Source organism: Triturus cristatus, chromosome 4_1, assembly GCF_964204655.1.
Source record: "Triturus cristatus chromosome 4_1, aTriCri1.1, whole genome shotgun sequence".
NCBI classification, from domain to species: domain Eukaryota; kingdom Metazoa; phylum Chordata; class Amphibia; order Caudata; family Salamandridae; genus Triturus; species Triturus cristatus.
This window is the reverse complement of record NC_140585.1, coordinates 994,856,918-994,881,386: the sequence shown is the minus strand read 5'-3', so window position 1 is coordinate 994,881,386 and position 24,469 is coordinate 994,856,918. Positions and strand designations below refer to the sequence as shown.

The 24,469-nt window shown below is 44.6% G+C and overlaps 1 protein-coding gene across 1 annotated transcript in view; it reads right to left on the bottom strand.

Moving 5' to 3' along the window:
• The window catches only part of OTOGL (otogelin like), a 939,358-nt gene that overhangs the window by 811,829 nt on the left and 103,060 nt on the right, over window positions 1-24,469 (bottom strand). Inside the window, exons 11-12 of the mRNA XM_085653920.1 lie at window positions 21,667-21,773; window positions 9,978-10,084 (exon numbers count right to left, since the gene is read on the bottom strand). Of these exons, the coding sequence (XP_085510046.1) occupies window positions 9,978-10,084; window positions 21,667-21,773 (214 nt within the window). The remainder of the gene's footprint in view (window positions 1-9,977; window positions 10,085-21,666; window positions 21,774-24,469) is intronic.

Genomic DNA, 24,469 nt, shown 5'->3' with positions numbered 1-24,469 from the left:
ATGAGGATAGTAAAAGCCTCACTACATTTATGACTCCTCAAGAATGTGACCGTTTCTGCGCATGCCGTTTGGGATTGCGTCAGCAGCTGCTGTCTTTCAAAGACTCATGTTTAAATTATTTCAAGATATGCCTGGTGTTCTCTTTTTCCAACATGATATTCTTATCATGGGTGAAACAATATGTTTACATGATGACAGAGTTTGTTCAGTTTTTAAGAAATACCGTGAGAGAGGGTGACTGCAGAATTATTTAAATGCAAATTTGGGGTTCAATCCTTGGACTATTTGGGGCATGAAATATCTGCTAATGGTATTAAGCCAAAAATGAATTTGATGAATGCTATTAGAAATGCTCCTTCCCCTTCCAACAAAGATGAACTGAGGTCCTTTTTAGGTCTCATTGAATTCTACAGCAAATTTATCCAAATTTTTTCAGAAAAAACTTAGAATATGCATCAATTACTAAAGAACAGATCTTCCTTTGTGTGGTCTGATTATCTACAGAGTGATTTTACTCAATTGAAGGAAGAACTGAGTAATGCAAAAGAGCTAGTTGGCTTTGATCCTTGTTTACCTTGCATCATCGCTACCGATGCGAGTAATAAGGGCCTAGGTGCCGTATTGTCACAGAAAGAGGATAATGGTAAAGAGAGGACTGTAGCCTATGCTTCCAGAGCGCTCTCTCCAGCTGAGGAGAGATATTCTGTTATCGAAAGAGATACTTTAGCTGTGGTCTGGGGTCTTGAACACTTCAGAAACTTTATCTGGGTTTCCATGTTGGAATAAGATGTGATCACAAGCCTTTGAACAAAGTTCTTTCCTCTGAAGGTTTGCTCAAGGCAACTCCCAGAATAGCAAGGATGTCTGTTCACCTACTTGACTATAGATACAACTTACATTATATTCCTGGGGTAAAGAATCAAGTAGCAGATTGTCTTAGCAGACTACCTTTGCCTTTAGAATCTTCCACTGAAGGGTGGAATGACATTCAAGTAGCATGGATGGATACTGAAAGTGAATATCCTGCTGTGGACTTTCTAGAGTGGAATGAGTCTGTAGCCAAGGATAATACTTTGACTAAAGTTAAGGTTTGTGTTACTCAAGGTTTACCTGACAAAAAACTCTTATGTAAGGATTTGAAACTGTTCTGGGAAGTATGCGAGGAATTGTCTTTAGTTGATGACAATGTTTTACGTGGTGGAAGGATCATTCCACCTAAAGTATTAAGAGTAAAAGTTATTCAATTATGTCACGAGGGACATTTAGGAATTGTTCAAACCAAGAAACTTGTAAGAGAAATGTATTGGTGGCCAGGAGTAGACACTGAAGCGGAGAGAGTAGTGAGAGAATGTTCCTTATGTTTGAATTCTGACAAATCTCATAAGTTGGTTACTCCACCCATGTGTCCTGTTCCTGTCCAGATATGGCTTGGGAAACTTTAGTGTTGGATTTTACTGGTCCCATTGTCAGAAATGAGTGTAGTTGGTACATTCTGGTTGCTGTGGATTATTTTTCTAAGTGGCCAGAAATTAATGTAGTGGAACGTGCTGGTTCACATAGTGTACTAGAATTCTTAGATGACTTGTTTCAAAGAGAAGGCCTTCCCAAGGTTGTCATAACCGACAATGGTGTCCAATTTAAGAGCTCACTTCTTGAAGATTTCTTTAAAAGTAATGGTATACAACACAAGGTCACATCTATTTATCATCCCACTGGGAATGGTGAGGTTGAGAGATTTAACCGTGTGATCAAGGATTCTATTCAACTAGTTAATCTCAAGGGGCATGAATGGATTGTTGGAGTAAAGAAAATGGTATGGATGTATCGTGTGACCCCTACTGTCACTGGGTGCAGTCCCTTCACCATTATGATGAAAGATAACCAATGTTGGTTGAAACATTCCAGGCTATCCGAATGGTGTCCTGATCAAGTAAAAAACAACATTAGGTTGCATCAAGAAAAATACAAGGATTATTCTGATTTGAAACGTATAGCAAAGAGAATGTTTCTAAAAAAAGGGGATTTAGTACGAGTCAAACTACCTTTCAGAGTAAGGAAAGGTGAGAGTAAATTCTCTAAGACTCTTGCTGTGATCAACGTTTTTACCAATTCAGTTAAGTTATCTGATGGTAGAGTTTGGCATCTCAGCAGACTGGTTAAGTTTAATGCTGAACTTGAAAAATGGGTGGATGTCCAGGGAGAAAGAAGCTTTCATTGGTTGGACTCTGAGATTGATTGGAGTTGTGAGTCCTAGGAGGTCAGATCATCTAATGTAATTTCAGTTGATTTTACTGGCTCTTCTTTGTCTTCTGCACCTGTGAGTAAGGGTTCTTCATTCAACAACTTTGGGAGGAAGTTAAAACCACCTGGTTATCTTAAAGATTACATTACTGAACACTAGCTCTTTTTTTAATTTATTTTTATTGTGTTATAAGGGGGAAGGTGTGTTGTGTTTCATTTAGTATTTTTGTAGGTGTTGTATTACACAGTTTCATTACTTATTCATCACAAGTGTCTTTCTTCTTTTACCCTATGTTCACGTGTTAATTATATATGCATGTGCTTATGTCTTCTTGGTTTGCTATGTCATTGATGACGCCTGGAATGTTGGCGTCATCAATGGTCAGTTGGGAAGCTGGCATCTGCTGTGAGGACGTGTTGGTCTCTTTCACTGGATACTTCAATAAAGAACCATCTTTCTACTAAATGATTTCTGGATCATTTCTACTCAACGGGGGGGGTCTCTTGATCAAACCGGGTGAAGTTTATGAAGTAGTAGGAGAAAAGAGGAAAGATGGGGAAGAGTGAAGCAAGGGGGAGTGGTAAGAGAAGGGGGTATACGCCATGAAGAGACATATGTTAAGTCGGAAATGGGTAAGCCATCAATGTAGCATTTTAATATCAAACATGAGAAATGCGAACATGGCACAGATACAGAGCTATATAATTCACTTCAGAGTAACTCTCAGTGACTGGGATAAGAGCAAGTGGGCAAATGATTCTTATATGTAATTTTGTTTCAGGGACTAGAAAAACAGTCCCCATAATGTAGGTTATAAATGCCCTCCCAGCACAACACTAACACAACTGAACATGCATTTGAATACTGTGCTATGTTTTTTCAGAGGACGAAAGTCAATATTTCTGCACTAATATGCTTGAACACATGGTGGCGTGGTCACGGATGCTGTGCAGTGGAAGCTCCAAGGACTGGTGCTGTGATGGCCTTGGACCCATGATTTTGGTAAATGAGTGACTGGTCCTTTCACCAGATTTCTCTTGGCAGAGGTTGAACAAAAAGAGTTTCTCTCCAAGCATTCAAGCGCACGAACCACACTTTGTAAGAGGAGGAACCAATCGGAGGAGCATCCTACACCCTTCCTGGTCAGTGGATTCATGGTGGGGGTCAGAGCAGCCGACTTCTCTGGACTAGCATTCCATCAGGAAACTATGTTATAAATGCAGGTCAAGGCTGTTATGCTAAAGGAAGTCAAATATTTGCAATCGATTTGGCGGCTGTGAGTGAAGTAAGGTTCTGGCACAAGACTGGACTCTGAGGTGGAAACAGGTACTGTTAGATTCTTAAACATATGTTTTTCTCCTCTTTGCTGTCACATAGCCTCAGGTAAGCGTGACACTACTGTATCATGTCTTTGGTGGTTTGGGACGCTTTTGACTCTCTGCCTTATATTAAGTGATCGGCAACTGCTAGTTATCTCAAACAACAACTGACAGACAAAACAACCACTCTGCTATCAATTTAGGGGTCTTCCTCAACCACTGCTGAACATATTTTGTCAGAAATCAAACTATCGACTGTGGAGGACGATTGCTTCTGGCACCTAGTGTGATTGAATGTTACTGCACTGTGTCTGTGTGTAGAACGAAGCAGATTTTCTTGCTTAGTAACGGGAGATATTGGTTAGATTGATGTGAAACGCTGATGTATGCAGTTGTGTCTCCAAAAAATATCTAAAATCCTAAATGAAATCACGGTATCTCTCCCACAAGACTTCCATGTTTCTTTCTTCTGTTTATACCTTAGGTCCTAGTTGAAGAGAGGCGATTTGCCAGATGCTGTAAATTCATTTGAGAACTCCTATAACAAATGGGCACAACTAGGCTTTTATGTTTTCATTTTCTATTTGTTGTGGATTCTGGTGGGCATTTTTCTGTGTTTTCAAAGTACACACAAAGCAATAGTTAGCAGTGTTTCGTTTTTTGGTACTGTAACAATTCACAGAGAAGGTGTAGTTCCAGATGTTAGAAACAATTGTAATTTTATTTATGCCCTTTCCTCATTTATTTGTATTGACAATGCTTACTGTCTGATCTAGGTTTTATCTTGCCTTTCATGCTTGAGGGGAGCATACTGTTGGCTATATGATCTTGGATCTCAACGAACTGTGATGTTGTGTGGAAAACACAGCTAATATAGTAAGAAACTTCATGACCCACATGAAACTTCTGGTCATTTGACAATCTGACTCACACATTTCCTTCTCAGCTGTTTCTTTTTTTAGGTCGAGCCTATAGTGGCAGCGCGCATGCAGTAATGGAGTATGGAGTGGAAGCTCTGCCCAGTCTCTGCTCATGTTTTTAATTGGCTCGTGTCATTGTCTTTCGTAAATGCTGCCTTCTGACTGATTATGAGGCTTGTTAGTCCCTCCTTATTATGGCCATGTCGTCATTGTATCCTTCCATGGCTACTGGCCCCTTTACTTCGAGTGTTGCACAGTATGTGTTATATAGATTGTGAGCACTATTTTCTTAAATAAGGTTGCCCATGCCTTCTCCCCCCCTCCCGCAGTCGGTGCCTTCTCGCCCCCCTGCACTCCCGTTGTTCGTGCCTTCTGGCCCCTGCCCGCACTCCTGTTTACAATCCAATAGGTCACGCGTAAATGCGAGTCCTATTGGATTGCAAATGCTTGTTTAATTTCCACTTTCCTCTTCTGATATATTGGTATACATGCTTTACCTCAGAAGCCAGTCTGATATTGCTAAAATACAAGGAAGCATTGTCTGGTTTTTCGACATTATTACTTAAATAACCAAACATACCAAACATTAAGGGGCCGATTCACAGAACTAACTTAAGACAAAATCCTAAACTTACTACTTTTGGCATTCACAGAAGTTAGGATTTTGACTTAAGTTTGACTTAAGACAAACTTAAGACAAATTTAAGACAGACTTAAGACAGACTTAAGACAGACTTAAGTTTGTCTTAAGTCTGTCTTAAGTCTGTCTTAAGTCTGTCTTAAGTTTGTCTTAAGACAAACTTAAGACAAAGTTAAGACAAACTTAAGACAAACTTAAGACAGACTTAAGACAGACTTAAGTTTGTCTTAAGTCTGTCTTAAGTCTGTCTTAAGTTTGTTTTAAGTTTGTCTTAAGACAAACTTAAGACAAAATCCTAACTTCTGTGAATACCAAAAGTAGTAAGTTTAGGATTTTGTCTTAAGTTAGTTCTGTGAATCGGGCCCTAAGAGTTTTCCTGGAAATCACTGATAGTTTACGTTTTTCTTGATCTCTTTTCTGACCCTTATTCCCTCCTTCCGACTACTTCCGAAGTTGTACGGAGATTGTCAAGAGTCCGTCCGTCGGACTGCTGGAGGCAGCCGCAGCGCCATGTTGGATGCTGTGCTCCTTCAGTAAGAAATCCCGCGGCACCCTTGAGTGCCCTGCCAACCGGAACCGGCACCCGTGACATCCGGGCCCATCAGAGCAAACACTATTCTGAGCACCAACTACACCCCCTACCCCTGTTGCCAGGGAGACTCCCTTATCCCTCTACCTAACATCGATGGTGGCTAGGGGGAGGCCAGACCTGTAAGCAGGGCGCACTGGCTACCCCCTGTGTGCCTACCCATGGGGAGAGGTAGCCCTCCTGCCCACAATAAGTTTGCTGCAGAAGCCTGCTTTCAAGGTGGGAGCCGGGGCTGGCCTACTGGCAACAGCAGCAGTGCCCCCCCAGCACCAAGCCGGCGCGCCTCCACCTGTGGCCCTGCTGGGGCTGAGAACCCTGCCTGGAGGACAGTATCCTCCACTTAGATGGGTGGGTATCAGGAGCCTGCACTGGTGGTCCAGCTTAGTAGACAAGGCAGTAAAGTATTCAGGACAGAACATGGGGTCATTATCTATCACTGTGGGAGGAGGGGTAGCATTTTTTATTTGGGATTAAATGTGGGACTCTGAGAGCCCTCCACTGAGTTAATGGTGGTAGTAGTATCCCCAGAAGTGTGCGGTGGTGCTGTCACCTATGTGAAGGATAGCAACCGGTACTGAGAGGCATCAAGAGGCCTTGAATAATGTGGCAAGGTGTTTGAAGTGAAAGAAGGAGCAGTATGTCCCTGAAAAGTATTTTGTGATTGGGCCTTTGAGCATAATCCACAAGGTCAAGCCCTTTTGAATTTTAGCATCCTCCCCTCTTGAGACTTGAGGGTGCCCACCAACACAGGAAACGGCAGCAGAGCACTGCACTGACGTCGTTGTGGGTACTGGCTAGTTAAATACTACTGCAACGTAAAGAGAAATTTGGCCATCCATGCTGCTGTAGAGTGAGTTAAGCCATTCATTAGTCTGAAAGGTGTGTCTAGGGATTGTGGGAGAGTTCACTCCACCCTGTTACCAAAGAGAACCTTGGGGCATTATTCACAAGTGAGGTTGTAGGGTCCCCCTGGTTGGCAGCCTGTTCTAGGTCCTCCATCATGCCTATTCCAGCCTCCTTCACTCATTTGTAGATTTCAGAACATGATGCTTTTAGGGGCAGGTAAGTTGCTGTAGTTCTCAAATACATTAATGGCAAACATTCAAGTGGCAGTTTTTTCATTGTGGCCGGTCTTGCTTTTACAATGTACATGCCTGGAGCCGAACATTTGGGACTCTACACATAGTACCTGAACACCGCTTTAGTAGACCCGAACAACTAAAACATGCTGTAAGTGCTGAGCTACTTTAAGCTTTCTACTCACAAGTTCGTATGTGACAAATGTAACGTATGACAAGTCTTTGATTGTGATCGAAAGGGTAAATCAAGTGCTGTGTTTGAGGTGCATGGAGAGAACAGTTGTCTGTCTCGTGTACGTAATATCATTTGGTGCCTCTAGTCAAGATTGAGGTACATCGCCCAAGCTCGCATTTCAAAAGTAGTAGGTGGAGTTGCAGATCAGAATTGTTTCACTCTGAATGGTGAATAGAAGGGATTGAGGTGCATTGGCTGAAATGTGCATGGCTCAGCAATACTTAGGACTTATACGAGTCAAGACTGAGTTTCATTGGGCTAGTTATTTCTACTGGTACAATAGCAAGTTGATGGAAGTTTACAGAATGAATTATATCATTGAAATGAGCGCTGCTGAGGGTTCGGGACTAGGCGCATTGTCAAGTGTATGTGGATACCATACATTAACATAACCATGCCTTCAAAACTATGTTTTACGTGAGCACTTATGAAAATACAATGCGCGATGTGTGGTCCTATTACTGGAGTAGCATGTGATGCTGCAGAATAAGTATGAGGCATGGTTAAAACTTTATTTATAACAAACTAGTGTTAGTCTTTCTTAGTTGTTTATTTCAGATGCCTGTTGTTTGGTTGGTTGTGTTTTATTCAAAATGTATGTGGTGGAAATGAACCACCAGTGCCTCCGTCGATAACCCCCACTATTGCGTCTTGCAGATTCCACCAGTGACCATGTTGTGGCCATTTTAGAGCACTATTTCCCTTCCCTGCTTCCCGGTGGAACCGCTACTGGCCAACCAGCTGCAAGAAATGTGCTGCATGGCTAAATACTTATAAGGCCCCAAAGGCGAGACCGATTGCATTGCAAATGCTTGTTTTTACATTTCAGGGATGGGCCTAATGGATTTTGTTTATAATTCGAAGTCAGCGTGAGGACAGCTAAGCACTGATATATGCAACGCATGTGGGCCTGTGTTTATTTCAAAACAGTATGGTCGCTGCTGTGCTGCAGCTGGGCATATGTGCGAGTTGTACAACCTACTTTACTTTTTGTGATCTGCGCAGTGGTTGCCCATCTTGTGCAGAGATAACAGATACATGTATTGCGTTTAAGTGCAGCATAGAAACATGCAGAGAGCATCAGACTGAATCCAGATGACACAACCAGGTTCCCAAAATGGCAGGGAGTGGAACTGAGGAAGTTGGAAGTAGGTTCTAAGAGCCAAGGAACCTTGGAGAGAGAAACAAGACATTGAGTGGCTCACATGAGCCCAGAGGGTGACATTCTGTAAGCATCTATACTAAAAAAGCATGAACAATGAGAGATAGGGCCTGTATTTATACTGATTTGACAATAAATTGTGCAGAAGCACAATAAGTCTAGCAAAAGTCCGTGTTCTCCAGTTTTATTATTCTTCACTAGAGTTTTTTTTATTAGTTATAATCGATATTTGCATAGCCTTTGCTGTAGTAACATTCCTCCTCTTCTCCACCACAGGCAAGACCCCTACTCCTTCCCTAGCAATGTCCTACAGCCTGTCTGGAGTGGTGTTTAGATAAATGGTCAGGCAGAAACGAATATATGTGAGCTGGTGAAAGGGAAATTCCCATCTGTGTCCACCTGAGAGTCGAGATACATCAAACGTCTGTATCATCAAAACATACAGCTTGAGTCTATTTCTGTGGGCCAAGGTTTACGCGATGGTCATACCCCCTATTAGTACAAAGTCAGTATCACTACTAGTGCCCTAAAATCACCCACTTTTTCTGCCCACTAACACAATCAGCGAGTCTTGCTGCCCCAACTGCACCTCGGGAGGGTGGCCTGCTAACAGTGAGAGCTCCGGGAATCTTCCTGCAGGTGGCTTAGCAAAGCGTAGTACAAAGTCTACCCTGCATTGGGGTCCCAAAAGAATCAACTCGTTCCAAGAGAAGATCTACATATCTTGGTTCCCTCAAAGGAGAAGTTTGTGTCCCATTGCCAAACATGCTGGGCTTGGCAGGGTTAAGGCACAGCAAGGCCGTCCCACAGTCATCTATTCGCAACTCTGTAGCTGGAATACAAATGAATCCATACATACTACTGCAAAATAACCAAACACCATGGTGGAGGAGTGTCTCCCCACCTGCCAGCAGCCCAAAAACAGAAAGAGGTAATAAACACTTGTTTATTATCGTTTTATTCTTTCTCTGCAGCCGAGGTTTGAGGGCGGGGCTAGGGGTATGACAAGCTGGTGGAGAAATGTTTTGCTCTGCTATTTAGTGTGCATGATGGTATGGCCGGCCACCTCAGGCCACCCAAACCACCGTGCACAATGAAGCTCTCTCAAACCCGAGCTGCATTGCTGGGTTGGAGAGAGCAGGCACTGGGAGCACAAATCAAAGGCGCACAGGACAATCCTGACGCTACTTACAGCAGCATGAAAGCAGCATCAGGATTCGCCACAGTGCCGTCTGGGAGCCTGTGTCTGCAGAAGAGAGGGGCGCGATGCAGCGATGAGGCAGGTAAGAGCTTTTCCATTTTTTTGTATATGTTTTTGTCATCTGTCCGTCCATCCCCCCCATCTCCCGTGACCCCTCCTGACCCTCTACTCTATCCACACACCAGCCCCTACTGCATGCAGCAGTCTACCCAATCATACTGATAATAACTGCTCAAATCATCCTTCCTCCCTGAAGGAGGTGCAATGTTTGGTATCCTTTCAGGCTTCCAAACCTGGGTCTTACCCTGAGAGCTGTAAAACCTTGCATTCGGGAGCTGTACAACCTTGCATTTTGTGCAACCGCTCAGCTCTCTGCATGCACACTCACACGTCTGTAAGGAAGGTTGACCACAGTAAAGTTAAGTGGTGGTCACTCACGTCTAGGAAAACCACTGAATGGCAATTGTAACGCAGATAAGAGAACAACTAAAAAGTGAAATGGCTCAAACTATCCATCCTGTGACTAATAACCAGGGGATGGTTTATGCTGCTAAACTGGTGGGACACGGTATGAACAATGGGTAACTTACTGCAGGCAGGAAAGTCATCCCTCCAGTCTCGAATTGGAAAGCCAGAATGGGAGCATGCACGGGCGTATTCGGTCACTGCTCGGCAATACGTGTCATCATCATCTGCTCTAAAAGAAAAGACACAGCTGTTAGGAAAAGCATCGGTGGCTAATTACATGTTCTATTGAGCAACCAAACCATTCACTTAGGCAAGGGGTTTGCTTTTTTTTACTCCTCAAACCTACAACAAACCAGCACTATTTCATAGTTTATCCCACATTACTTCCACAGAAATCCCAATGTTAGGGCAAACAGAAATTTGCAACTGGTTGAGATTGTACATTTTGTGGTATTCACTGCACTGTATCATTTTTTTTCAGCAGCATTTTTACCAGCCGAAACACAACAGTACTTAACATTCCGAGTTTGAACATCTCAGAATGGGGGTAAGCGCACTATTTAACCATGTTATCCTCTAGGCCAAGATACAAGTTGTAGTATTACTGCAACACATTTTCACTAATGAGACCCAAGAGGAACTGTACAAAGAGGAACTTAAAAACGAAGTGAATCTGTACAATTCTCTAACACTTATCAACAGGAAAGTGATTGGGTAAAACCCTCCATCACATATTTTGAAAAACTTTAACCGAAGAGGAACCCATACATAATTTTGTTGCAAAAACATCAAAACAATCTATTTTTAGCATTTCTTAAAATTTCTTGAGAGCACCTGTACCAATGATATTGTACCCTACCAAAATTTCAATCTAGGTGTTTGGTACGCCAAAGGTTTCATGGCCACTTATGCTTTTTTACACATAGGACAGGGGACACCCATGATCAACATTTCACCCCCCACTTGCCCAGTTTCCTTTTGCATTTCGCGTGGTCCACCCCAATACGCCACCATTTCACCATCCTCCAGTCCTCTGCCCAGCTCACCCTTCTGCCTGCATTGTTTGATTTGCTTCATCACAGTTCTCTAGCCTGCTATCTTCTAATACCGTCCCTCATCGTTAGGCGTGCACCTGCTGGACCCATGCCTCGTTGGCCTATAATGACTGGCATCACCCTCCCCAGTCCCCCTCCTGCACATTCGACTAGAGTGGCAGTTTTGGCACTGCAATGCAGGCAAAGTCAATTCCGCTGAGTAGAAAGTAGGGACCATCCAGTGTTTAACCAGCCTTGGCTTCACAATCATATTGGTCAAGACTACAAATAATATTTATGAAAGAAGACTGCCGAAGACTGCCCCATTGAGTAACTATTAACGCTCTCAAAAAAATTATAAATATCCTTTCTTCTGCCAGTGATTAAACCTCTTTCTTCCAGACGTAGTGGCTGTCCCTGTGTTCTGTCATATTCTCACTAAGTCCTGAGAAGACCATTATATTAAGTGTGGGAGTTTTCCAGAATTCCCCCACTGCTCGCTTGTTCCCGCAAAGGAAGGACTGCGGTGCCGAACTCTGTTCAGCCGCCGAAGCCGGGATTGGTGCTGCGACTCCATGGTGTGGAGCCCCGCCCGTCGTGCTGGAAGAGTCTACGCAGACAGATGAGGCCCACTGCAGCGCTGCTTTCAGGCGTCACGGGACACGCCAGCACAGAGGACAGGATCGCTGAGCAGCATTCAGTAAGCCTGCCTCTTCCCCTGATACAACTACAGACTGGTCCGCTCTGAGGACAGGAGCGCCAGTCTACCCCAGTATGCTGACTACCGCTGCAGATGCGCTGCCGTGCTGAATGCGTGTCAGCTCTGGAAAGTGGAGATACCTGAAGCTTCGCAGAGCCGGAGCCCTGCCTGCGTGTTCGAATTCAGAACGTTAGGGCAAATCTCCTTCTGATTCCTGCCTCATTTTACATATATTTCAGACCGTGTGAGTCTTATCACACTTGGCAGGTACAATCCTTTATTTCTTGACTTTGTTCTACTTACCTGCCTCACCCTCATTCGTCCAGCAGTGCATGAGATGTTCATGCTTGGCTTGCTGGTGTGATCCTTTGTTACACTCGTCAGTGAGGCTAACATACGCTCTCAAGGAGAGAGTGGTTTCCGCGCTCACATTTCTTGGCAATCCTTTCCTTGGATCCCAGTTTGGCTTCTACCAAGCCATATAGACTGCCATCCTCTCCTCCCTATTGCCTGCAGAAGACACTATCTGTGTGAACGACATCTGACAGAAAGAGGCGTGTCTGGTCAGCGGAGCGGCAGAGCACAAGTAGCGAGCAGCCGAGCTCTGTTACCTCACAGCACACCACCACCTCGAAGACCCCCTTGACAGGGGGGGGGGGGGCGCTAAGCGGAGTTCGCGGAGTTCGTGGAATCCGCCGGAGATCTGCCAGAATCTGGGACTGGAGCCCCCATGGCAGCGAGTGTATGCACTTGGCAGATCGTGGAGGCGGCCGATTAGATCGGGTGCAGCCTGTGATCCTGCCTTGTGTGCCCAACTTGCCCTTCACCTGCTTTTCCTGGTTTACCCCCATGCCCACACGCCTCCATCATCAGCTGTAGCTGTAGTTCATCTCAGTCTCACCGCTGCCTCACCGCAGTCACTGCAGCTACCGTCACCACCACCATCACTGCTGCCACTGCAGTCACCACCAAGGAGTTCAAGGAGCTGTCCGAGGGGGACAAATCAAGGCAAGTCAAGCCACCTTCTCAAGCCCGCCCTCCCCTGGGCTGCACTGCGGAGCTACGATCCCTGTATGAGCCTTTCTGAGCTGCTCGGCCGGTCGGGGGCTGTGTGAGGGATGTCTGCGGCTCCCAGGCTATTCCCCATCCCCCACCAATAATGTCTCCCAGCGATGAGATCAGGGAGAACCAGGAAAGCCCAACCTAACTCTTCTAAAAAAAGCCTCAAGAATTGGGCTTCCGACGCTGCACCAATGGCCCCATCCCCAACAGCAAAACTAGCAAAATCACTGAAATCACAATCGAGCACTGTCCCTGACTCAGCCTCTGAGCTCCAAACCCAGCAGTCTTCATCTCAAGTCCAGTTCCCCCATGGCACCCTCGCCCAACAAACAACTTGGGGTGCAGGCAAGCTCCAGGACAGCTCAACCCTCGAAGACCCAACATCAAGACCTTCAACAATTGTAGCTTCCTCATTGAAAAAAGTGTCATTGAGGGACTATTTTAGAAGCTCTGCTTCAAAGTCCAGAACAAGCTCACTCGACATCCCCTCGACCTCTGCTTCAACTACCTCAGCCCCAGCCTCGCACCAAATATTGGTTCAGCCCATGATCCATGTGCCCGCTAGCGAGACAGGCCTCAGCTCACCGTTACTAGGCTTCCCAACAAGGGCTGACCTCCAAATAAAAGAAGCTTCTGAAGGCCCCTCCAATGCCTCAGGCTCTTGACCATTTCTCCTCTGACTTTCAAGATGCTAACTCTCCTGTCGCGCTGGCCTCCCCCCCAACTTTCACTGGAAGCGTGGTGACCTCGCCAACCTCTCAGCCTGCTCAGAATCTTAGCCAGTTTTCTCCTTTAGCAACTAAGCCCCCAACTCTCAAGGACCATCCAGTAGCGACTATTAAAGTACATACCCCACAATTTGCGACCCAGACAAACGCTCATCTAAGCAACCTCACAACGTCATCCCCAATCTCTTCGTCATCAACTGTCAACCATTACCAGCCCCTTTTTCACCATCAACTAAGGCGACAGCTGACTCCAACGCAACTACTGACGCAACCACTGATGCTCCACCTCAACTGTCGATCGAAATGGGGGGGGAAAAAGACTCCGGAAATCCCGTATTAGGCATGCAGACGAGCCCACAAAAACAATCTGCAATTATTTCGCAAATAACAAACCTGTGAAAGCACAGGGCTCGAGCATAGCGCTCAGCATCACTACCAGCTCTTTGAAGCAGCTCAGTCTCTAACGCCCCAACAAGCACCCCCCAAAGTGAAATGTTCATCAGAAACAGAGTCGCTTCAAGGCACTCTACGCATCTATTTACCCAGGGAAAAATTGGAAACAGTCAACCACAAGCCTATGAGGAGCCGACGATCGTCAACACGCCAGCCATGACAACGCCACTGCAAAAGCCTTCCCTCGTCACTAGTGCTTTTTCCCCACCTCTAGTGAGGATCAACAGTTTAGGATTACAGCGTGCAGTTAACCTCAGCAAAGGCTTGGATACACTGCACTCAACAATTTCACCTAGCCAACTACCTCTGGCACTCATGCGCAAAACAGTTCTTACTTCAGCATCAACAAATCAAGGTAGCGAGCAAACATCCCTCTTGCCCGTCACATCCATCCCCCAATGAACATCAGATGCAAAGTTTAAGCCAACTGAGCCCTTAACTGCTGAAATCCATAACTTAGCCACCGACAGCAATGAGACCAAATTGCTGTTAACGCTTGAGTACGTCTCCCAAGGCCCGCATGAAATCTTAAACCGCAGGAACATAATCAGGCTCTTCAAATCGAATCCAGATCTATGTATTCTGGAATCAAAAGACATAATCGCCATCGAATTCAAACTTAGTAATGGCATCCAAGCAGAAGAATCAACTCTAATTACATTAGCATCCACCGCCATAAGGGAGCTGGTTCAATCAAAAGCTGACCAATTCAAAAACTGGGGAATGAATATAGCAATGCCTCGTGTTTCCCGCTACCCCTCAATACTTGCACCCATCCAGGTTCCAGTATAAATCCTGTCCCTTTCTCTGTATTAAAGTCAGCTAGAAGCCGCTCCCCAGTCGGCAAAGTTGAGTGCAACAATGAACAGCAAGCCACCCGAAAAGCAGACTGGTCATGGCTGCCAGCAGCCCTCTCCGGGAATCGAATCGATTGAAATAATACCGAACATGGATTAACAATATTCTCCTGGAATATTAACGGTCTTCTCACGAAATCCCAATCTCCAGATACACTTGGATTTTTAAAAAAACATGACATTATTCTTCTCCAGGAAACTTAGTTAGCAACCAGCATCCCAAGAATTCACTTCGCCTGCCATAATACAGTGCAAGTACGGCAGATTGCGTGGCGGACTCTCGATCTATGTATCTACTAAACTGTCTGCACGCATCAAACAGCTAAAATTTGAAGTCGACTGGGTTGCTGGCAGTGTGGTTGAAAGTCCTACTTCAGATAGTCAGTTACTTCTGCTCAATGTTTACATCCCTCCGTGCACCACTGAGAAAAAATTCAAATTGGATCGTCTGACTAAAATTCTATATAACATCTTATGCGAATACGGCAGTACATCCTGTTTAATTTCTGGAGATTTTAATACAAACCTTTTCCACAACCCGTTCGAGGACCTTGGGATCATCTTTCCAATGGTACCCCCACATCTTGCCCCACAAAAATTACCGTTAGGACTGAGACCTTCTAAATTGGGCGAAAACGCTGTCCTTCAATTCAGCAGAATAGGCTACATTGTATTGAACGGTCGCTCACCCATGGACACCACCACCCCTGCCTGGACCAGAACTAACCGCCGAACCCACTCATTCCTGGACTTTACATTAGGAAACAGTGAAATACTCCCCTTAATCGAGTGCCATTACATCGCAGCACAAGGGGAGAGCGACCATCGACCCCAAATAATAACTTTATCATCCAACATTCCCCACCATCAGGCAATTGCATACATGCTATCAGGCTGCCACTCAGAGAACTTAAGGAGAACGAAATGGACGTCCAGCGCCGCCGCCTCTGTCATGGAGAAATGTAGTGCTTTTCTATGCTTATTGAGTGAAAAAGATGTACCCATCATCGATGGCTGGGAAGCTCTTGTAAACAGATTAATCAACAAATTTCCGTCAAAAACTTGTACCTTGCAAGATACACCACAACTTCACATTTCACCTGCGACAAAAAAGCTACAATTCCAAAGAAATTTGGCCTTACGCCGGGCTAGGAAAAGCCAAGGAAATGCAATCTTATTCAATGATAATCAGCAAGCTCAAAAAGCTTTCAAGTCATCCATACACAGGGACAAACAAACAGTGTCCGACCAGTTCTGGCTGAAGTTAGTCTATGGTAGCAAGAAGTCCAACACAAAGTTATTCTGGTCTCTTGTGATTAGAGGCCTATTAGGAGGCAGAGGACATGGCAGTGCAAATATAAGTGCGGAAGAATGGATCCAGTTTTTATCTAATAATTTCAGCGAACATCTATACAGGATCGACCATCCTAGCCCCCATCCATCATCTAAATCTGAGTCAGCACCCACTGAAGCCTGCTGCATACGTAACACCAGACCCATCATCTCAGTTGAAGACGTTCTGGATAAATCAATAATTGAGAGAATGGAGGTGCGAAATGACCGACTAATAGAGATGCTGACAACACCAGGAGTGTTAAGAAATACCATCGCTCGAATAATCAGGAAAGGTAGGTAAGATGGAGCTCCCGGTCCCAACGGACTTCCTCAGGCCTTGTTCAAGTCAGAAGTAACCTCGTGGTCGGGCCATCTCACACCCCTGTTTTTACATTGCAGGCTCAACCACAACATCCTGGATGCCTGGAAATGCGCCATTATCCATCCCATCTATAAAAGCGGTAAAAGAAATGACCCGGAAAAACTACAGAATGATAGCTCTCCTCGATATCAAATCCAAATACTTGCCAGCATTTTACTGGAAGAGCTGTCAGCCTGGGCAAAAATAACACAGCGCCTCCCCTTCAACCAGACTGGCTTTGTGGCCAACTCAGGCACAACTATCAATCTACTGGCACTAACCGTTTTGATGTAGAAAGCAGCAGTCCAACATAGCCAACTTTACTGCTGCTTCGTCGACTTCAAGGCAGCTTTTGACTGGGTGCTAAGGGGCCACCTATGGCAAAATTTTAGAGAGCTAGGGTATACCTCCCGCTCTCTTAAAAGCCATAATCCAACTGCACTCACGAACCTGGATTAGAATAAAGTTGGGAGAAGGCTCTCATGTCTTAAAAAGGATTCAAACAGCAAGCGGTGTTAAACAAGGCTGCGTGTTGGCGTCCCTCCTTTTTACCCTGTTCATCTCGGACCTATCTTCCATACTTGACAAGGTTAATTCCCATCCGCCTCAACTAGATGGAACTCCTATCAGCAACCTTTTATACGCCGATGACCTTGCGTTACTTAGCCACACAAAGGTAGGCCTGCAGAGGCTACTCGATGAACTTCTCCCCTGTACAATAAACAACTCCCTTGAACTGTATCTGTCAAAAACAAAACTAATTCATTTTGGCAAACGGAAGCAGCAGAAAGGTGGGTGGTTTTTCAACAGTAAAAGCATCGACACAGTGCCCCACTATAAATATTTGGGAATTTTCCTGGACACCAGAGGCTCCTTCACAAAGCAAAAAGACGCTGTAAAGGCTAAAGTACTGTCGCTTGAGGTTGCCTCAGCAAATCTTTCAAAACAGCTACTCTGTCCAAGTCTAACTCCACTGGTTAAGGTGATGAAGGCTAAGATCACCAACTCCCTATCATATGGGCATTAGATTATGATGGGCGCAACAAGCATCTTATTAAATAAACTAACCATTAGAATCTTTAAACGAGCATGGCACATGCCAAGTTCCTCATCCCCAGCACAAGTTAGGCTAGAACTCAGCCTATTAGATCATTATGTCGTTGAGGCAGGCGCGTTTATCAAGCTCTGCAATGGACTGTGCAACTTCCGGGAAGGTAGTTTGGAGGCCAAAGTTTGGAACAAATTATCGACCAGCAAATCTAGTTAAAATAAATCGGTGCCATCTGGCCCACTCCCTACAGTTACTCGGAGTCACGGAATATTGGGGAACAAACCCATCTCAATAGGTATTAAAGATCGTAATCAAGCCCAGTGTCCGGCTTTGGTCTTTTCATTCCGACAGGGCAAAACTATCTAGAAGGAAACATGCCTGGGCCGTTATTTCTGACCTCAAACTGGGGGTTGAGGCATCTTATTTATTAAGCATGTTTTCACTTTTCTGGAAGCTAAAGTTTATGGCCCTTTGGTTGGGCAAATTGCCTTTTTTAAAGCATCTGCCAGAATGGCGGCTTCCCTGTGTCGGTAACGAATGCAGGGAGTGTGGCTACCACTCTGAAAGCATGGAGTATATAGCCTGCACATGCCTCGCTTTGCTCAACGACAGAAGGATTTTATTGCGGGAGGAGTGGAATAAACTTGGACCTCGCACATGTCGTCAGGCTGCTATGACCTCAGAAAATACAAAGTTGAACATCCGGTTCACTAAATTTGTCAGCAGAGCAGCTAAATCACTGGGGAAAGACAGGGCAGCAAATCTTCCGCTGTCTGGTTGCGCCGCTTCGTCGACTTAAAACCACTTAACGAACTCTGGCTCATCCAGCCTGGCCCACCTGAACATTGTTTTCAACTGTAAATTAATTGTCCATACCTTCTTATGTTTTGCTGCCTCCTATTAGATTTTTAAAGTGACGCTACGACTGTTTAGTTACCCAAGCCCTCGAACTCTATAGGCAACGATCTCAATACTTGGACACTCTTAACTATAACCCATTTTAAAGTAAGATTATTTTACTGCTTCTGTATTAACTTGGGTTATTTAAACTTCGTTCTTGGTATATATGAACTAAAAGGTTTTTAACATTTTATGTTTTTCAGTAATCAAACATAAAACTTTGAATTGAATTGAATTGAAGTGGGGGTTGAATCAATCCCTACTCAGTATCTCTCTCTGAGGAAATAACTCTACCTGTACGAACTTCTTGCCATGTAATGCTTTTGTTCTTTCAAGGAATATCTTGGCTAATTTTTTTAACTTTTTCTATTTCACTGTCTTTTGTTTACATTTAGAGACCAACATTGAACATACAGCTGCTGTTTGACATGTTCTGGCTCAGGTACGCCAAAAACATGAATTCTCTAAGTATACTTTTCATACCTTCCATAATGCAGGAGCCTCAGCATGATAGTGCTTGTAGCCTACGAGGAATTTCAGACACTGTATTTTGGCCAGTACTCTTAAATTTTACACCATTGTAAGAACTTTTGGAAAAGTTAGGTTTTAATCGCCATGTCTAATTAATGGTGATTCAGGCACACATAAGCACTAAGCCAAAATGAGCCAAAGTTAAATATGGCAGAACGGCCATGCAGCCCCTTATATTATTCCCCATTCGCATTAAATTGCTTTGCCAAGTATTTCAAGCAGCTTTAATTGACCTTTTCATTCTCTCCTTTAAGCCATGTAAATCTGTCTTTTACATCCAACTATTTTGTCCCTACGTTTTTATTCTGATTCATGTGATTATTTATTGCCTTATCGTATTATGTACTGATATTTAAAATTCCTTTAATAAACTTACTTCTGGACTTAAAGAATGTCACATAGTCCCTGCTTGTGCATGTTGACTTTCACACATTACAAAACATACTGAGCACAATGCGCCCAGACCCTGGACCACCTGGGGAGTTTTAGGAACAGAAAGAAAAAGATACTCCCTTACCCCAATAACGTAGGGGACCTGGTCAAACGCAAGTATTTATTGCCTAGCACACAGCCATTTAGAAAGGCCATGGCATATTTATCTTGGATCTGTGCAGGAGAATCCTACCTCCAACCTTTAAGTGGTGAGGGCTCATTTGTTTCCCTCATCCGTTATGATTGGCTCCACCCGCACTGTAATGACTGCAGGGCACTCAGCACGTCATCACAGAGGAGAGGTGGCACTGCCACTTTGAGATGGGTGCACCTGGTCTGGGGAGTGCAGATATAATCTCTGTGACTGTGCTTTAATCATTGGCACCCTTTACATAATGTGGCACAGCTCTGGACCCAGCACTGATGCACGTGGCCCGACTCGCAGGGCCTGGTTCACAAAGGGCCTCCACACTCCCAACGGACGCCCCGAAGTTGGGGGGAAGTCTCCACACTCGGGGAGGAATCGCCACAATGATAATTTTTATGGCGGAGACACTGCCCGAGTGCAGAGACTCTCCCATGACTGCGGGGCCTCGCCTCCACCATGAGCGCAGAAGCCCTTTGTGACTCAGATCCACAATTTGTCAAGCATTCCACTGTGTATTAACGCCACAGGTTTGTAGACGCAAACTGCTCCTCCTACCAGGGCCGGCGCTAGGCATGGGCAGCGTGAGCTCACCAGAGCAGAGTGAGGAGTGGTTTGCACTCCCTAAGTGCGCATGACTGTTTGGCCGGTCCTCTTGGGCCGGCCAAACAGTCATGCGCACTTAGCATGTTCTCCACCTGGCTGTATTGCACAGCTAGGTGGGGAACATGCCCAGGCTCCCAAGCACTGCCTGAGCGGCCAAACAGGCCGCTCTGACCAGTCACGAAGCTGCTCATGCAGAGTCATGATTGGCTGGGAGAGTCCGGGAGCCTGAGTGCTTCCGGTGCTAAGAGAAGAGGACGGAAGATAGACGTGCGGAGGCAGCAGGTAAGTTTATTTTAGTTATCTTTTCACCCCACCACCCCCGTTGCGAGGCAGCTGCCACTGCAGTTCCTGTGAGGTCATTTTCTGTGATTGCACGCTGTATGCAAATTAGGGGGGCAGCACACATTTCCTTTCTGCCCAGGGTCCCAAAAGTCCTAGGACCGGAACCTGCCTCCTACAATATCTAAGGAAAGATTCACAAATAATTGAACTGTCCGAATGCCGTGAGTACAGCACCGGGATCAATCTTAACCTCCATTTTCAGGCTTTAACGAAGCACGATATATATACGTTTTTAAACGTATCCTTCAAACTAACGTTTTTTGTTTTTTTCCGCTTTCTGTTCTCATCCGATAGACAAAGAATCATGCTAATGATATTTAATCTGCTTTGCAGAGCCAGCATTTCAATGCGTGATACTTTGTAGTTTATAGCATTGTGTGATACCTGAAACTTTAATTGAGGCAAAAGTAGTGCCCTCATTAAGCACTTAGTTTATTAAAAAATCGTCATTATGTTGTCTTTGATTAAAAAAAAGAAATTTCAAACTCGAGAAGAAATATCCTTAAATGTTGATCGTTTTAGGAATATTTCTCATTGTTCTGCCACCTGGCGTTTTCAACACAACAAATTACAGGCCTCATTCGCTACATCGCATTCTCTTTAGTAGCAGTAGGGTCTGCCCAGGTCTCCTCAACGTGCTCAATTCATGAGCTTTAATAGGGGGAATTATTAGGCATGCAAACCAGAGCGCCTCGGGGTTCTTCTCTAGCTGACAGCGATCCTGGGACAGAAAGGGCTCCTTTATGGCCACAATAAGCCTAAATTAATGACATACCACAAACACAAAAGGCTCCGCCATGTTTAAACGGTGTGCAGTCCCCTTGGGCGTTCAGGCCGGGTTGGATTACATTCCCCATGGACAGGGCCTTACAGTCCAAGGTTTGTAAATAGTTATAGGAGTCTCCAAGTAGCAGGTGCCAACTCGTGCCGCCACTGTCGTCTTCAGGGGCGAAGCCCATGTTTGTGTCCCCGGGGCCCATGGACTCCTTGAACTCCATTTTGGCTGGATTTACCTACTCAACGCGGGACGGGAATTTTCCCTGCTTACACTAGGGCCAATAGCGCACTTGCTGCATCTCTGGTCACTCTTGTGCATTCATTCTCACCCTGAAAAACCCTGAAATTTCCTTCTTGCATCAAACCCCTTCCGTACGCCTTAAGTACCCCTCTAGTGGGTAGCATTTCGTTGCACTGTGATAAGGTTCATGTGGATACATACAAAGTCATATGGTAAAAGTATTTAAATTGTATGTTTTTTTTACATATTTACTTACTTGCATAAGTCATTTATACAACTTGCGATATACGAGTAGGGATCTATGCTTTCGTGGCAGCTGAGGAACGGGAACTGCAAGAGCACTTGGCACTTGAGGAAGGCATCCTGAAAAACAATTTTGAGCCAAAACGTGTGAAAATACCGCCATATGCCAGTGCAGAATATACAGAAGAGCATGACAAGGGACAATGAAGATATAGGAAAGATAAACTGAAAGTAAAACCAACTTCAACGATCACCAGCAAAGCCAAAACATCTGGCTATTTCCTAAGGGAAAGTGTTTCTTCATTGATGGACAAATCTATATACGTGGAAGAGTGGGTGCATGTGAGAAAGTGTGCATGTTAGCTGGATGAGTGAGTGCATGATTCGAGGTATAACTAAACAAATGCATTGACAAATGTCGGCAGGTTATGTCAAATATATAGGCCACATCTTCAGCAGAAGTGGTGATGATATTAAAATGCAAAGAGCTAGGAACACGATACATAACAATATATCACAGTATAAAATAATTACCTACCACCACAAGTGCAATCATTACTGAAGTGTGAATATCCTCATTCCATGGGTGTTCACAGTATTTCACAAATTAATGCCATTATTCTATGGAAAGAATTGTGCTTGTGATGGGCAAGAACATGCTTTGATGACAACAGTCCATCAGGAATAATGACGAGTATGCCAAGGAAAGGCACAATGATGTAAATAAAAGCAGGGTCCTCATGGCCTATAGAGCAATCAGGCAGTGCCAGATGGGCTGGTTTGGCAGTTCAGTGTGTGGGTCGTTTTTTTCGCTGTTTGTTGGCTGTTTATTGTCTGCGGGGTCAGTTTCACTGTTGATTTCTCTGATATTAAAACTAACATTGCCTGAAGCAAGCGCATATCCATGGAGTCTTCCATACTTTGCAAAACACTTTTACGGCGTGTTCAAAACTGCCCCAATTTGCATACACATCGCAAATGCTCCTCCTTCCTACACACGCCAAAAGATTTAAAAAAAACTCCTGGCACATCCTTCTTGTTAAACAAAACGGACAAGAAATCCAAGATGATGCCCTAACACAATTGCAATAACGCGTCAACACTAAACAACAACAGATTAACAAACAGCACAATACGAGATCAACACACAACAACAACATGAGGTGTTTTACTTTTGTATAGATTTATTATTGATGCATTTTGTATTATTGCATTGTGTTGGTTTGTTGCTCTGGTTATTTTACTATTCTACTGTAGTCTGATGTGCTGAATAATCTTCCCTTGTTCTGGAATGTATTGGTCAAAACACAGTATCGAGCATTTTAGTTTCAGCTCCCGGAAGGTTATCTAATCCAACATCTATAAATAAAACAAATCTAGAAAAACAGAGCGACAGAAAAAAACAATGAATGGATCCTTTCAGCACTCAAAGATAAACCTATTGGACTTATCAAAACACTTTTCTCCCGCCAAAGCTTCAATTTCTAAGATATGAATTAATAATAGTAAAATAATGAAATATGATTGTGCTGCATGGGCGACCATGTTGTGGTCAATGAGCACAGGATATGAAACTTACAGGCTTCTGCTTATCCATAATATGTAACCATTATATGCAACACAATCATGTTTTCTAGAAATTTCCCCCCACCTCAGCTAAATGTCGGTATATTGGAAGTGACCCTGAGCCTCTATGTACCAAAATGTGAGGGAATGCCCTTAAAAGTTACCCCCAATGCACAGGAAAGCTGTCTCCTGATCCACCGCTGCAAGGATGCCTCGGCTGCCTCGACTGGCCCCACGCTGAGGAACAGGCGCACTGAGTGAGGTTGCCATTGCATTGACAAGTAATCTGGCTTTGGGAAGAAGGGTCCCCTCTCTGAGGGTGAGTGGCAGAGATTGGGTTGCCCAGGCAGCTTGATTTGGACAAGCTCAAGCCCGTGGGACTGTCAGCAAGTGACATGAGGTTGACTGGCTTGTGCCTGACCTGTGAAGACACAGCAGGACAGTTTGACATGAGCTCCGTCCTGCAAACGAATATATATTTTAAACATGTAGACATGAGCAACGCAAGACTTCATTGGTTAAAAGATGGCTGTGAATGATCTTTAAAATCTGATCTTTAAGACTGAAGCAAAGGAGCATCTGGCAAGTTGGTGCCTCTCGCATTGTGAAAGGATTCTCGTCCTCTTGGTGAGAGCCTGCATGTGTCCCTGGTGTGGAGATGTCACGGTGCTGGTGCAGGGCTTGTCCCATACATGCCGAGTTTCCATCTGGGCTTGTATTGGAAATATGTGAGCAAAAGAGCAAGGACATGCAGGAACACAACAACACAATCCTCATTTTACACGCACCTGCTGCAATGACCACCTTCCGGGTCGCAATTACTTTTTTTTAAAGCAAAGCAAAGGCCCTGCAAATAGATTAGCGTTGTGTATGTATTGAGATCTGGTTTGCACTTATTAATCCTTTTAGGTAAAACTGGTTAAGGCCAATGAGCATCAAAATTACCGGGAAAACTGGCCATGGATAATTTTACATACTGCATGAGAGAAGAGGCGACAGTCAAGGGAAGGCATGCAAGAGAGACGCAAGCTCCCATCAGTGGTGCCAGTGAATGGGAGAGGGCATGTTGTGGCACACATCGGATGGCCTGCTCAGGCTTCATCTTTCTTCGGAAAACTCTGGTGGCACAGGTACAGCCCACATGATGCTCAGTTGGTGCAGAATGCTGCGGCCAGGGTGGTGATGAACCTACCAAAATTTCATTCTGTCACAGCCTCCATTAAGCTGCTGCACTGGCTACCTTTGGAGCG